Here is a 14150-nt window from a genome sequence, read left to right as displayed (position 1 = left end):
CGGTACCGGTTCAAATGTGAACGGTACCTAGGGCTGTCACGGTAACCGCATCACCGCAATCCTGCGGTGTGTCAAGGCACCCACGGATGGAGAACAGACAACCGCGGCAACCGTGGTAAAAAAAAAGGGCCGTGATAATTTTTAACTCTGTTCATTTAATGACGAGACGTCCGTTTTCCAGTAGCATGAGCTAACTTCACGTTTCCATACAGTTTACAACTCACAGATGAAATCAGGATTTATTTTCATATCCCGGACTCGAGCCCCCAATGTTACCTTTTCCTGTATTAATCTGAACCGTAGTAGAGTACAGGGGAGCGTTCTCCCTCCCAGGCCGAAGTGCCGGTCATGTAACTTGCTCAATGTTATTGACTAACGTTACACGCAAATTAAGTGCTGCCTCTCTCTACCGACCCCGCTACACTCTGACTAACCCCTACACTCACTTCGTTAACGTTATCATAGCTATTATGATCTGTAATGTCAACTGGATAACGTTAGCTTTGTTTGCAAACATTAGTGTTCGCTATCTATAATGTTAGCTATTGGCTAGTTTCCCCCAATGATTGATGACACAAGTTGTGATATTTAACTAGCTATGTATGTGCATTCAAATTCACTGACGTTAAAATAGTGTTATAATAACGTTAAATGTTCACTCAAATAACGTTAGTTTTAAGTTGGAGAAGGGATGTGTGACTGCTTGCTGCTTGCGTAGACCTACAGTATATATCCCACAACGCATCACTCTTAAAGGAGCAGGCAACACCCTACTACTTTTATCACATTTCAGAATGTTGAGGGACAAATGGATAGATTATCAAACATGTTTAAAATAGTTTCGGGACTCCTACGACCTTAGAATTTTTATCTAATCACGATTGCGGGTAAACTTGCATGTCTTAACACTTTCCGTGCCAGCCATGCGGTGCCCCGGAACCCTGTTGCGTGCCACCACCCACTTCAATGACAGAGCTCTCATATTTGCAAACGCATAAACTATTTCTTAAATTATGGCTATGTGTCTAATATGGCCGTCACTTATCAATGACTTGTTTGCAGTCAACATTGTCGAAACGGATTGTTTTTTAATCGGTTCATTTCCGTTTTATACCATTTTGAAAAACGCTCGTTTTTTGAAAGTTTCAGAAAAAAATTTAGATTCTGTGATAAACGCCCTTTACTGGAATACACTGGAATACACAAAACACGTCATTTTTCTTCCTATTTATGAATCGTTTTCAAATAAACGCTAGATTATCGATAGTATATGTGTACTTATGCACGCTATAGAAGCGGGCTGAAAAATCGAATATCTTATTTCCTGATCGCACACACACACACACAGACACACACATACACACATATGGCACACGCTGATATATAGGTGAAAATAGCTCTGATTATCCCAAGACTGGTAAAATAGAGTCCTTACCTCAGATCAGATGTTCTCCAAAAAGATTATTCCAATTCCTGATCACCATTCCAAATATCGATCGCGTTTATTGATCCAACTCTGGGTACTGGAAACACATATTCTCCGCTGTTCTGGTGGTGGGCAATGACTTGGATCGTCTCCGGTTACTTGTCTGACAAGTAAAATGTGGAAGCAGGACTTTTTTTTCTCCATGCATTTCATTCAATCCAATCCAAATGGGTGCAGTACCATCCGGAGAGACGATAGGGGGCGGTATTTTCCCTGTTCGAGTTCAGACAGATCCCCACTGGTAACGTGAGGCTAGATTGATGAAAAATGAATGGAAATCGATAATAAAAAAAATAATGATTAAAAACTAGGGATGCACGATATTGCTTTTTTGACACCCATACCGATAACTTTATGCTCCTCAAGCCGATAACCGATATCGATAACCGATATTTATTGTATTATAATTTTTTTTTTAATGTATATATTTTCTTTGATCAATTTTTTTTTTCAACATGAAACAAAACATATCACAATACAATAATAATACATAAAAAGACTTCCCAGGACAATAACTTAACACCAACTTAAATGTGACCTAACCAGACAACAGAAACAAAAGCCAAGACAACAGTTTTGACTGATAAAGTGACCATATTTATTTTTCCAAATGAAAATTCACAATCCGTCAACAGCTTGTGGTGCATCCAACCTAAGACGCTCAAAGCTTTTTGTTCTTCTTTTTTCAAAGCGGAGCCTTGAAAAAGAGGCTTTGAGTGGACACATCACCACCACAACAATGGGTCACCTGCGGCATCACCACCGCCACGGTGTTGGGGGCCCGCGACGACGGCGCGAGCACGCTTGTACCTATTGACGAGTCGTTTGCTAAATTAAAGAAGTTTGAAAGCCGCTAGCTTTTAAGCAGTCCTTGGTGGTGCAAATTAACCTGCTACTACGGAGCAATAAGTGACTGCGTATTCAACCAAGGGTTGCATCACAGCCACGAAAGGGGCTAGCTTTGCTTAGCTCCTCGCGTCGTCGTGGGCTTCTAAGTTAACACAATAACACACCGTCGTGGCGGTGGTGATGCCGCAGATGACCCGTCGGGCTGGATGTATTGCAAGTTGTTGCCCTTTTCCCTCCTTGTGGAACTTCTGCATTGCATTTATTACAAATAGCAAGCAAACTTTTTCCTCTGAAAATCCGAGTACCGACGCGGCCATCTTTGTTGTTAAAACGTCCGCGCTGCTTCCAGAAACTTGCGTGGTTACGTCACAGCCAAGAAAGGGAGCGCTGGATTTGTGTAAAACGCCCTGTTCCTAAACCACACGCTGTCAGTCGTACCACAGTACTGACACAATGGGAGGAGCCTACAGTCAAAACAAACGCACTTCATTCCAATTCACCCACACCGCATTTTTTTTACCAAAAAATATATTATATTATCGGAGCTATTAATAACGTTATCGGGTTTATCGGGATGACGTCATAATTGCTGATATCGGCCCGATAATTATCGGCCCGATAATTATCGTGCATCCCTATTAAAAACTAGATCTCTCGTCAGCTGGCACTCAATGGTTGGCATGAACTAACGAGAAATCTCGTCATTGGCACTGAAAGTGTTCATAATAATAAAAATATATACAGGTATATAAAAAAAAGAAAGAAAACTTTATTTTTTTTAAATAGAAGTGCGGTGCCGGGGGCGGCCGGGTGGCGCAGCGGTCTAAGCGTCTACCCACCATCACAGAGACAGTGGGATCGAATCCAGCTGTGGTGCTTCCGGGTTGGCCGACCGTCCATACTAACACAATTAGCAGTGTTAGAGGGTGGGAAAAACCCAGCGAGGGTGGGTCCTGGTCGTTGTAAAACAGCGACTCCTACAGATCGGTTGGGGCGCCTGCACAGCGAGGTCGGATCCTGGGGGAGGTAGTGTCCTCCACACATTACACTCCCCCAGTGAGAGTCCGCGCTGCCAGGTGAAAAGAAGTGGGGATTAGCTACACATGTGTCGGAGGAAACATGTGATAGTCTCCGCCCTCCCAGACCGACGGTAGGGGGCAGAGCATGCAACAACCAGGTAGGGGATTGGGAATTGGCATAACGACTAACATTGGGATGGGAGAAAAACGGAAAAAGAAAGGGGGAAAAAGAGAAAGTAAAAAAAAATTAAAATAAGTGCGGTTCTTAGCCACACACACCACACACACAACCGCCTACAAGACAATATTCTGCCAAATCAGTTTTGGGTCTTAACAATAATTCATCAGAAAATGTGGGTTGTCTGAAAAACTGTTTGAAAACCACAACTTTAAAATACTCTACTGCTTCACATCTATGACATATAGATATTTGTTTGTAGTAGTGGGGGTAGTTTTTCAGCAGCATGTATGTGCCACTGCTTAAGTATATACACTAATCTCTCTCCCTCTCACTCTTTCCCTCTCACTCTCTATCTCATTCTCTCTCATTCTCTCTCATTCTCTCTCTCTCTCTCTCTCTCTCTCTCTCTCTCTCTCTCTCTCTCTCTCTCTCTCTCTCTCTCTCTCTCTCTCTCTCTCTCTCTCTCAGCACTTCCAGACCATGCTGAAGACCAAGCTGAACGTGCTGACACTCAGAAAGGAACCACTGCCAACGGTGATCTTTCACGAGCCAGAGGCCATTGAGCTTTGTTCCACCACGCCGCTCACTAAGAGCAGGTCCCATGCTGGATACAAGGTAGGAGGAACGATACCCGCACACCCATCTTGGTTGAATCAGCATATATTTGAACTTGTCATCATTTGTTTATAAACTTGTTGTTTATAATCCTAACCATTATCTCAACCCTAACCGTAACCTCAGTGGAGACCTCACATCCCGCCCTAACAAGTGTGGATTTGTGATCATCGGTTTCACTGCAGTGGGCGGGGGGGAAGCATCAGTGATGGAAACGAGGTATTTAGGCTAGTAGTCCACTCCCATCGCTATATCTCTATTCCATATCCATATTCAATATTAGCTACTAAGAACAATTGAAGCCCTCAGATGACAAATCACAAGTTTGTTTTGGAATATCCTTTTTGGACAGCCCAGAATCTGCAGCTATATGAGGTCAATCCAAATCACACCTTTTTAAATGTACACGGCAGCCTTACTGGCTTTAGATTATTAGGTTTTAAAACAGTTTAAAACTGACCTTTGCGGTCCTTCAGTTTAGCCCAGACCGAAAAACGCCTGCACCACAGGCTAGCTCACTCGTAAAATATAACCCCTATCGATGGCGATGATAGTACAGATTTGTGTGGGTGCACGTGCACATGTTTTGGCAGCAGTGTGTTTGTTTTCCTCCCTTGCCGGGCTCTGAGACGTGTCAGATGTGGAGTTTGATCCAGCGAGCTGAGCCTATTCTCCGTCCTCACAACTAAAACAAACAGGCCAGCAGATTAAAATAGCAGGCATGCTCTGTTGTGAAAGACAACACTTCCCACCAAGTGTGTGTGTGTGTGTGTGTGTGTGTGTGTGTGTGTGTGTGTGTGTGTGTGTGTGTGTGTGTGTGTGTGTGTGTGTGTGTGTGTGTGTGTGTGTGTGTGTGTGTGTGTGTGTGAGAGTATATTTACATCAACGTGTAAAATATGTATGGTGTGTGTGTGAGAGAGTATATTTAAATCTAAGTGTAAAGTTTTTATGGTGTGTGTATGTGTGTGTGTGTGTGAGTATATGACTATATTTACATATAAGTGTAATGTTTTATGATGTGTGTGTGTGCGTGCGTGCATACGTGCATATCTGTATTTAGAAGGCATGCAACAAAAGTATATGATATGAGTGAACATTGAATGAAAAATCGGCTATACCTTTCATTCATTTTGTAATGTTAGTAATAAATTACAACCAAAATTGTGCAGATACATGTATAACTATAAATATATCCGAAATAGAACAGGTCTGACCATTCCAGAGCTGGCAGTCAAAACCTTCAGCAAAAAATAGTAGTCAGTAGAAACTGCGGTCCAAGAAACACACACTTTCAGGCACACAGTGTGTAGACTGTTGGTATGTCGGTGTTTGTCTCTTTTTGTTGGACCACACTGGGCAAAGGGGCTTTAGTGAACACACACACACACACACACACACACACACACACACACACACACACACACACACACACACACACACACACACACACACACACACACACACACACACACACACACACACACACACACACACACACACACACACACACACACACACACACACACACACACACACACACACCTCTGGTCTAGCTGCACTGGCAGAGAGAGTGGGTGAGAGCATTTTTTTGGTCTCCTTTATAGTCGCATAGAGACAGACGGACGGGGCAGACTTGAGAGAGACTTTTGTGCAACGTAGCGAGGTCCGTAGGAAAAAAAGAGCCTGAGCACTCATTTTTGGTCAGAGTGTGTGTATTTGCTACCGGCTTTTCCCTGGGTGTTGGTGTGTGTGCGCTGGCCGAGGTGTCGGGGGGTGTCTGGTCTGGTCTGGGCTTGGCGTGTCACAGGGCTCAGTAGCCTTCTCTGTCTAGTGTGATAGTCTCTATCCACTCCCCGTCACCCCCCCCCCCCCCCCCCCCCCCCCCACCCCCCCCCCCCCCCCACCCCCCCCCCCCCCCCCCCCCCCCCCCCCCCCCTCTCCTTTCTCTCTCTCTCCTGTGAACACACCACTCCTTCCAAGGTAGCGGAGTGAGAGCCCATACGGGTTGCCATGGAAACCATGCATGGAAGCTATTTATCAGAGGATAACACGCACAAAGAAAATTCTGTCCACCCACCCACCCGCCTGCCTCTCTCTCTCTCTCTCTCCTCTCTCCTCTCTCTCTCTCTCTCTCTCTCTCTCTCTCTCACTCTCTTCTCGCTCTCTCTCGCTCTCTCTCTCTCCTCTCTCTCTCTCTCTCTCTCTCTCTCTCTCTCGCTCTCTCGCTCTCTCTCTCGCTCTCTCTCCCTCTCTCTCTCTCTCTCTCTCTCTCTCTCTCTCTCTCTTCTGTCACTCCCTCGGCTGTTAGGTCTCAGACCAGAGCGGTTCCCTCTGTTTATTTTGACATGGAATGGATGGGGAGCAGAAAGACTAACAGTTAATAGTCTTTTTGTGCTCTGCCCCCCTTACCTTACCTTCATCCCTCCCTCATTCCCTTCTTCCACTCCCTCCCTCCCTCCAGCAGCTGACCGCCGGCTGCTGTCCCTGTGCCAAAGCTAACGGCTAGTTGGGAAGAAAGGCCACCTCTCACTGCTCTGCCTGGCTCTGCCTGGCCCTGTGTGGCTCTGCCTGGCCCTGTGTGGCCCTGTGTGGCCCTGTGTGGCTCTGCCTGGCCCTGTGTGGCTCTGCCTGGCCCTGTGTGGCCCTGTGTGGCCCTGTGTGGCCCTGTGTGGCTCTGCCTGGCCCTGTGTGGCCCTGTGTGGCTCTGTGTGGCTCTGTGTGGCCCTGTGTGGCCCTGTGTGGCTCTGCCTGGCCCTGTGTGGCCCTGTTTGGCTCTGTGTGGCTCTACCTGGCCCTGTGTGGCCCTGTGTGGCTCTGCCTGGCCCTGTGTGGCCCTGTGTGGCTCTGCCTGGCCCTGTGTGGCTCTGCCTGGCCCTGTGTGGCTCTGTGTGGCCCTGTGTGGCCCTGTGTGGCTCTGCCTGGCCCTGTGTGGCTCTGTGTGGCTCTGCCTGGCCCTGTGTGGCCCTGTGTGGCTCTGCCTGGCCCTGTGTGGCTCTGTGTGGCTCTGCCTGGCCCTGTGTGGCTCCGCCTGGCCCTGTGTGGCCCTGTGTGGCTCTGCCTGGCCCTGTGTGGCCCTGTGTGGCTCTGCCTGGCCCTGTGTGGCTCTGCCTGGCCCTATGTGGCCCTGTTTGGCTCTGCCTGGCCCTGTGTGGCTCTGCCTGGCCCTGTGTGGCTCTGCCTGGCCCTGTGTGGCTCTGCATGGCCCTGTGTGGCTCTGCCTGGCCCTGTGTGGCTCTGCCTGGCCCTGTGTGGCCCTGTGTGGCTCTGTGTGGCTCTGCCTGGCCATGTGTGGCCCTGTGTGGCTCTGCCTAGCCCTGTGTGGCTCTGCCTGGCCCTGTGTGGCTCTGCCTGGCCCTGTGTGGCCCTGTGTGGCTCTGCCTGGCCCTGTGTGGCTCTGCCTGGCCCTGTGTGGCTCTGCCTGGCCCTGTGTGGCTCTGCCTGGCCCTGTGTAGCTCTGCCTGGCCCTGTGTGGCCCTGTATGGCCCTGTGTGGCTCTGCCTGGCCCTGTGTGGCTCTGCCTGGCCCTGTGTGGCCCTGTATGGCCATGTGTGGCCCTGTATGGCCCTGGGTGGCCCTGTATGGCCATGTGTGGCTCTGCCTGGCCCTGTGTGGCTCTGCCTGGCCCTGTGTGGCTCTGCCTGGCCCTGTGTGGCTCTGCCTGGCCCTGTGTGGATCTGTGTCAAATTTACTTACTTACTTGCATGGACTCTGCCAGAGCTCCGGTCAGGAGGACCAGGGTACATGGACTCTGCCAGAGCTCCGGTCAGGAGGACCAGGGTACATAAGCTCCAGGCCATCAGGGAAAACCCCTCCCACGCACTATACACAGACTTGGCTGACAGGAGGAGCATGTTCAGTGCTAGGCTCACACTACCCAAATGCAGCACTGAACGGCACAGGAAGTCCTTCATTCCAACAGCCATCAGACTATACAATGCATCACTGTGCCTCACTGCATCACTGAGCACAGAGTGGCAGTTACCATCTTCCTGGACTTAGTTTGAAACAGCACTGTGCAATATTACACCTACTGTAGACCTCAGTATATTTTTACTGTATTTATTTACTGTATATTTTATTCCATTTTTATTCTATTTTACTCTACTCTTATCCTAGGCAACTTGATTTGATTTGTTTTATTATTCTAATTCGTGACCTGTTCTGTCTAAATGTTTAAATGTTGAGCGATTTGCAGTGCCAAATTTCCCACGGGATAAAAAAAGTATTTCTATTCTATTCTATTCTATTCTATTCTATTCTATTCTATTCTATTCTATTCTATTCTATGGACTCTGCCAGAGCTCAGGTCAGGAGGACCAGGGTACATGGACTCTGCCAGAGCTCAGGTCAGGAGGACCAGGGTACATGGACTCTGCCAGAGCTCAGGTCAGGAGGACCAGGGTACATGGACTCTGCCAGAGCTCAGGTCAGGAGGACCAGGGTACATGGACTCTGCCACAGCTCAGGTCAGGAGGACCAGGGTACATGGACTCTGCCAGAGCTCAGGTCAGGAGGACCAGGGTACATGGACTCTGCCAGAGCTCAGGTCAGGAGGACCAGGGTACATGGACTCTGCCAGAGCTCAGGTCATGGACATGTACTCTGGTCCTCCTCACCTGAGGTCTGGCAGAGTCCATGTACCCTGGTCCTCCTGACCAGATTGTGACGTGTGAAGCTGACAAACTTTGCGTTAGTATCACCCCTCTACTCTAAGGAAGAGCTGGTTTGCCAGGCACGGTAGGGGTCTAGGTTGAAGGTGAGATCCTGACTGTTTTAACGTTGATGCCGTGATTGTTATAATAGTCTAGAGCAATTTTATCATTGACTCTACTGTCACTTTGCACACTACACTACACCCACACTGTGATTATTACAATGTGATTATTGTATTGTAAATTTGTGTTATTTTATCATTGCTTGTGCTGCTCTTTTTTCGTTCTACCTTATCGATGACACTGCTGCGAGGCCAAGAGAACAGAAGAATTTCACTCCTGTATGCTGTGACAGTGTATGATTCATATGACAATAAATCGTAATCTCAATCCTTCGTCTTGCTCAGAAATTCTTCAGCAGGCCTCTAAACACTCGAGGTCGCTGAAGCGGAGAGTCGGCCTTCTGACCGCCGACATCTCCATTTTGAAAGTTCAAAATCATAATTTTCACTCAACGACACGTTTCAAATCAACTCCGGGGGCTGGGCGATATGGAACATTTATTAAAAAAAAATCACGATATATCACGATACCATTTTTCATATAGTTCGATATTGATAATTATCGATATTTTTATTAGTATTAAAAAAGGATTTGCTGATGTCACTCACCTCTTTCCGGGGGCCAAGAAGTGGCCAGCCAGGGTCCAGTGGGGCTAGCTGGGTTCTAGCAGGTGAAATAGGGCCAAATGATGCCAACCGGGGCTAAGCTTGACCTAGGTAGCACTTTATAATAACACCCTGTTATAATACATTTATAAGGTATTTGTAGATAACGAACTAATCATGAACAAACCATTTATATACATTCATAAATGATTATTAAGTCATTTATAACTATATTTGTATAACATTTACAAAGTATTTATAACGCATTAGTGGATAATGAACTAATCATGAACAAACCATTTATATACATTCATAAATGATTATTATCATTTATAACTATATTTGTATAACATTTACAGATTAGATCTACATTATTTATAACTCATTATCAACATTGTTTGTACTTGATTTGTTCATCATTAAATAATGTTGTTTAATGTGTAGTAACACATTTGTAGATGCTTTGAAAAATGGATATGAAAAAACGACTATGCTGTATCTCCATTTATTTTTCATGTTCAACAAATGATTTGTTAAGACATTCATAAAACATCTATAAATCATTTGCAGATGCTATTGTGTGCCCTAAACTGAAGTGAAGCCTATTCATCATTAACAAATGTCTAATACAGTTAATTATTTGTTTACTTTTTCATCACATGTTACAAATGTTGTAGACAGCTTTCGGATACATCCTTCTTTGTGACATCAAACAGTGACAGAATTAGGACTAAAGATAAATGCAATTGTTTTAACATATAAAATACATGTGCATGACATATAGTGTAACATGGGGGGCACTAGGACCCGGGAGTACCCTGGCCAGGTAGAGTATCTAGAGAGGAAGTCTCACGCGAGTGAGACTTGACGTCACATGTGTTGCCGTCTGTTTGAATGGAAGCACGATACATGCAGAACCAAGTTATCCATGCTGCTCCTGCCCCACGCTTTTAATAAGGTATGAGCAGGTTAAACACCTTTTTTGTTGGTAAATCTATTCCATCATTTACGACCTACAAACAACTCTTATATGTTGTGTAGATGTACTTGATGTGGTGGGCGCTAACGTTACATTTGTTCCAAATGTGTGCTCAGTGCTCAGTATATTGCGTTATGTGATGAACACGAGGGTAATAATTATTTGTATTTTCAGACTGTATAGGCGCCGATACAGCCTAAAAATACAAATAATTATTACTCTTGTGTGTCGTGTCATCATCACATACCGCAATATACTGAGCACTGAGCACACATTAGGAACAAATGTAACGTTAGCGCCCACCACATCAAGTACGTCTACACAACATATAAGAGTTGTTTGTAGGTCGGAAATGATGGAATAGATTTATGAAAGCTGTCTACAACATTTGTAACAGGTGATGAAAAGGTAAACAAATAATTAACTGTATTAGACATTTTGTTAATGATGAATAGGCTTCACTTCAGATTAGGGCACACAATAGCATCTGCAAATGATTTATAGATGTTTTATGAATGTCTTACAAATCATTTGTTGAACATGAACAAATAAATGGAGATACAGTATAGTCGTTTTTTCATATCCATTTTTCAAAGCGCCTACAAATGTGTTACTATACACATTAAACAACATTATTTAATGATGAACAAATCATGTACAAACAATGTTGATAATGAGTTATAAATAATGTAGAACTAATTTGTAAATGTTAATAAATGATTTAATAATAATTTACGAATGTTTTTTTATTTTTATTTTTTTATTATTGCAAAACAAAATTGTTAAAAGTCAGTACTCAACACACAATGCATAATGAAACTAACAATTAAGGTGGCTAAAATGACATGCAAGTACAGTAACAGAAAACTAAAAAAAGTATATAATAATATTTTACCGTATACAGTGTATATCCAACGAAATTACCAATTGTACCAATGTCTTATACAGGATATACTCCTAATACCTATTATCTAAAACCCTACACACATATGCTCCAGCTCGAACCCCCCCCTCCCGGACCCCTCCTTGGATAGTACCTCCATTATCCCTCACTCCTAACCAGACACCACCATTATAAGCTAGCTTTTATTCTCTCCACCACTTCTAACCACATTGACATTTTGGATTCGTTGAGTCCCAGAATTCTTGCTGTAGATATTTCTTGATAAATCACATCGAGATATGTAAGAAACCAAACCTTCCGGCACATTTTTTCCGGTTGAAACCAGCATGATGCGATCAGTTTTTTAGCTACTGTGATACCCGATAAAACCAATCTCTTTAGCTGTGGATTTACTGCAAACTCAAAAACATCATTCAATAGTAATACAGAGGGGTGTACTGGTATATTCCAAGATACGAGTTTTGATAATTGATGGGTCACATCTTTCCAGAATGCCTTAACTGGTGGGCAGTCCCAATACATGTGCATAAATGTTCCTTCGTCTCCATTTGTACATTGGGAGCATTTTGAATCTTGTTTGAGACCCATTCTGTTCAGTCTTATAGGAGTCAAGTATGTCCTGTGAATATAGTTAAGATTGATTTGTTGATGGTCCGGGTTCCTTGATGTAAGACGGACATTTGCCCATGCTCCTTGCCAATCAAAGTCACTTTCCAGGTCTGGTATATCCCTCCTCCAGACAGAGTCTAGTTGGAGGGTTTCATACGAGGACGTTAGTAATTGATAATAAAAACCTGATACAAAACCTCTCGATGTCTCTCTTTCATAGAAGAATTTGTGGTATCTGTGGTGTTCAACTGGTATGTCTAATGGAACACCGTGAGACTTCAAACATAGCTGTAACTGTATGTAAAAAAGCCATGTGGACTCGGTGAGATAAAATTTTGTGCATATTTCTCCATAACTACAAAAACCCTGGTTGTTAAAAACATCCCCTAATGAGTGTATGCCTTGCTCTTCCCATATAGGGAATCTTATAGGACGTTTTTCAATTAAGAGTGCATTGTTATTGAATAAGGGAGTGTGATTGTGCCATTTTTGTGGGTTAGGATATTTTTTTTTTGTTTCACGCCATATCCGGATCGCATGGGTAATTATGGGGCCAAATTTCAGCTCACAGTACTTGATTGGTAGTTTAGTGTGTGCTATGTCCTTCAGTCTATGTGGGGCTACTATGTTTTCTTCCAATTTTCTCCAGGATACTAATGCTTGGGGATCAAACCATATTGTCAATGGTCTTAATGTGTACGCCTTAAAATATTGGAAAAAATCTGGAACTGCCATGCCACCGTCTGCTTTATTTCTCTGTGCGGTGGATCTTTTTATACGTGGAGGTTTGTTATTCCAAATAAATTTGTATGTGGAGGAGTGTAATCTTTTCCAGTAACCCTCTGGAGGGGGTAACGGTAGCATTGAACTGATGAAGTTGATTCTAGGTAGTACATCCATCTTAACTATTGATACCCTTGCCTGTACTGAGTTTTTAAGTTTTGCCCACCTGTCCAGGTCGTCTTTGATTTTGTTCTGTATTTTTGTGTAATTGTGCTTCACCGTTTGTCTTATGGTGGGAAATATTTCCACACCCAAGCATCTAAAATGTTTTACCATAGGTATCTCACCTGGGAGGGTTGTATATTTTTTTGCTTGGGTGTTAAGTGGAAGGAAAGCCGACTTCGGCCAATTTATTTTAAATCCCGATAGATCACCAAAGTTCTCAATCAACTTGAGTAGATGAGGCAATGTGGTGTTGGGGCTTTGCATGAACAATATTACGTCGTCCGCATATAAACTAATTTTATGTTGTGTGCTCTTGATTACGATTGGTTCTATGGATTTGGATTGTCTTATATATTGTGCTAAAGGCTCTAATGATAGATCGAATAGTCCGGGACTAAGAGGGCAACCCTGTCTGGCTGAGCGTTTTACGAATATACATTTACGAATGTATATAAATGATTTGTTCATGATTAGTTCATTATCTACAAATGCCTTATAAATGTATTATAACAGGGTGTTATTATAAAGTGCTACACCTATCTCAAACTCTTATCACTTTCCTCGGACAACAGTTGTGATTGGAGGATCAAGAAAAGAGGGGAGGGTGGGGTTTGAGATAGGTAAATTATGGCCAAAATAGACTAACCAGGGCCAAATGGGGCTAATTAGGGTTAAACGGCACCAGTATGCAAGACATGGATAACCACAACTTACTAAATTTTGATTTCCCCTACAAACATTTGTTTTTGTATTGCTTTTTGCAAACAATTTTGCAAACACTATTAGGGAAAATATATTTTTAATTTAAAACAAACAAATATAACAGTATTAAAAAACAACAGTATTTTCAGTATATATCATCATCTCATGTGTGTGTGTGTGTGTGTGTGTGTGTGTGTGTGTGTGTGTGTGTGTGTGTGTGTGTGTGTGTGTGTGTGTGTGTGTGTGTGTGTGTGTGTGTGTGTGTGTATGCATGCATATGTCTGTCTGTGTGTGTATGTGAATGGGAGGACAGCAGACTGGTTCAGGTTAACTGACCCTTCTGGCATAGAAGTCTAATGTGTGTGTGTGTGTGCGTGTGCGTGTGCGTGTGTGTGTGTGTGGGGGGGCTTTCAACTGAATACTCAACTCCTCCAGTGGGAAACCCCATAGCCAAAAGCACAAGGCTGTGGTTGTACTGGGCAGCTTGTGTATGTAAACCTCCCTCATGTGACTACACTACCTCCCCTCACTATGGCTT

The 14150-nt window shown here is 44.1% G+C and overlaps 1 protein-coding gene across 1 annotated transcript in view; it reads left to right on the top strand.

Moving 5' to 3' along the window:
• The window catches only part of pid1 (phosphotyrosine interaction domain containing 1), a 125002-nt gene that overhangs the window by 59755 nt on the left and 51097 nt on the right, over positions 1 to 14150 (top strand). The window contains exon 2 of the mRNA XM_084332923.1: positions 4004 to 4150. Coding sequence (XP_084189049.1) covers positions 4004 to 4150 — 147 coding nt within the window. The remainder of the gene's footprint in view (positions 1 to 4003; positions 4151 to 14150) is intronic.

This window comes from Notolepis coatsorum (genome assembly GCF_963971535.1).
Source record: "Notolepis coatsorum genome assembly, chromosome: 1".
Lineage (NCBI taxonomy): Eukaryota > Metazoa > Chordata > Actinopteri > Aulopiformes > Paralepididae > Notolepis > Notolepis coatsorum.
The sequence above is the reverse complement of the archived record's forward strand: the minus strand, read 5'-3'. Positions and strand labels throughout refer to the sequence as shown.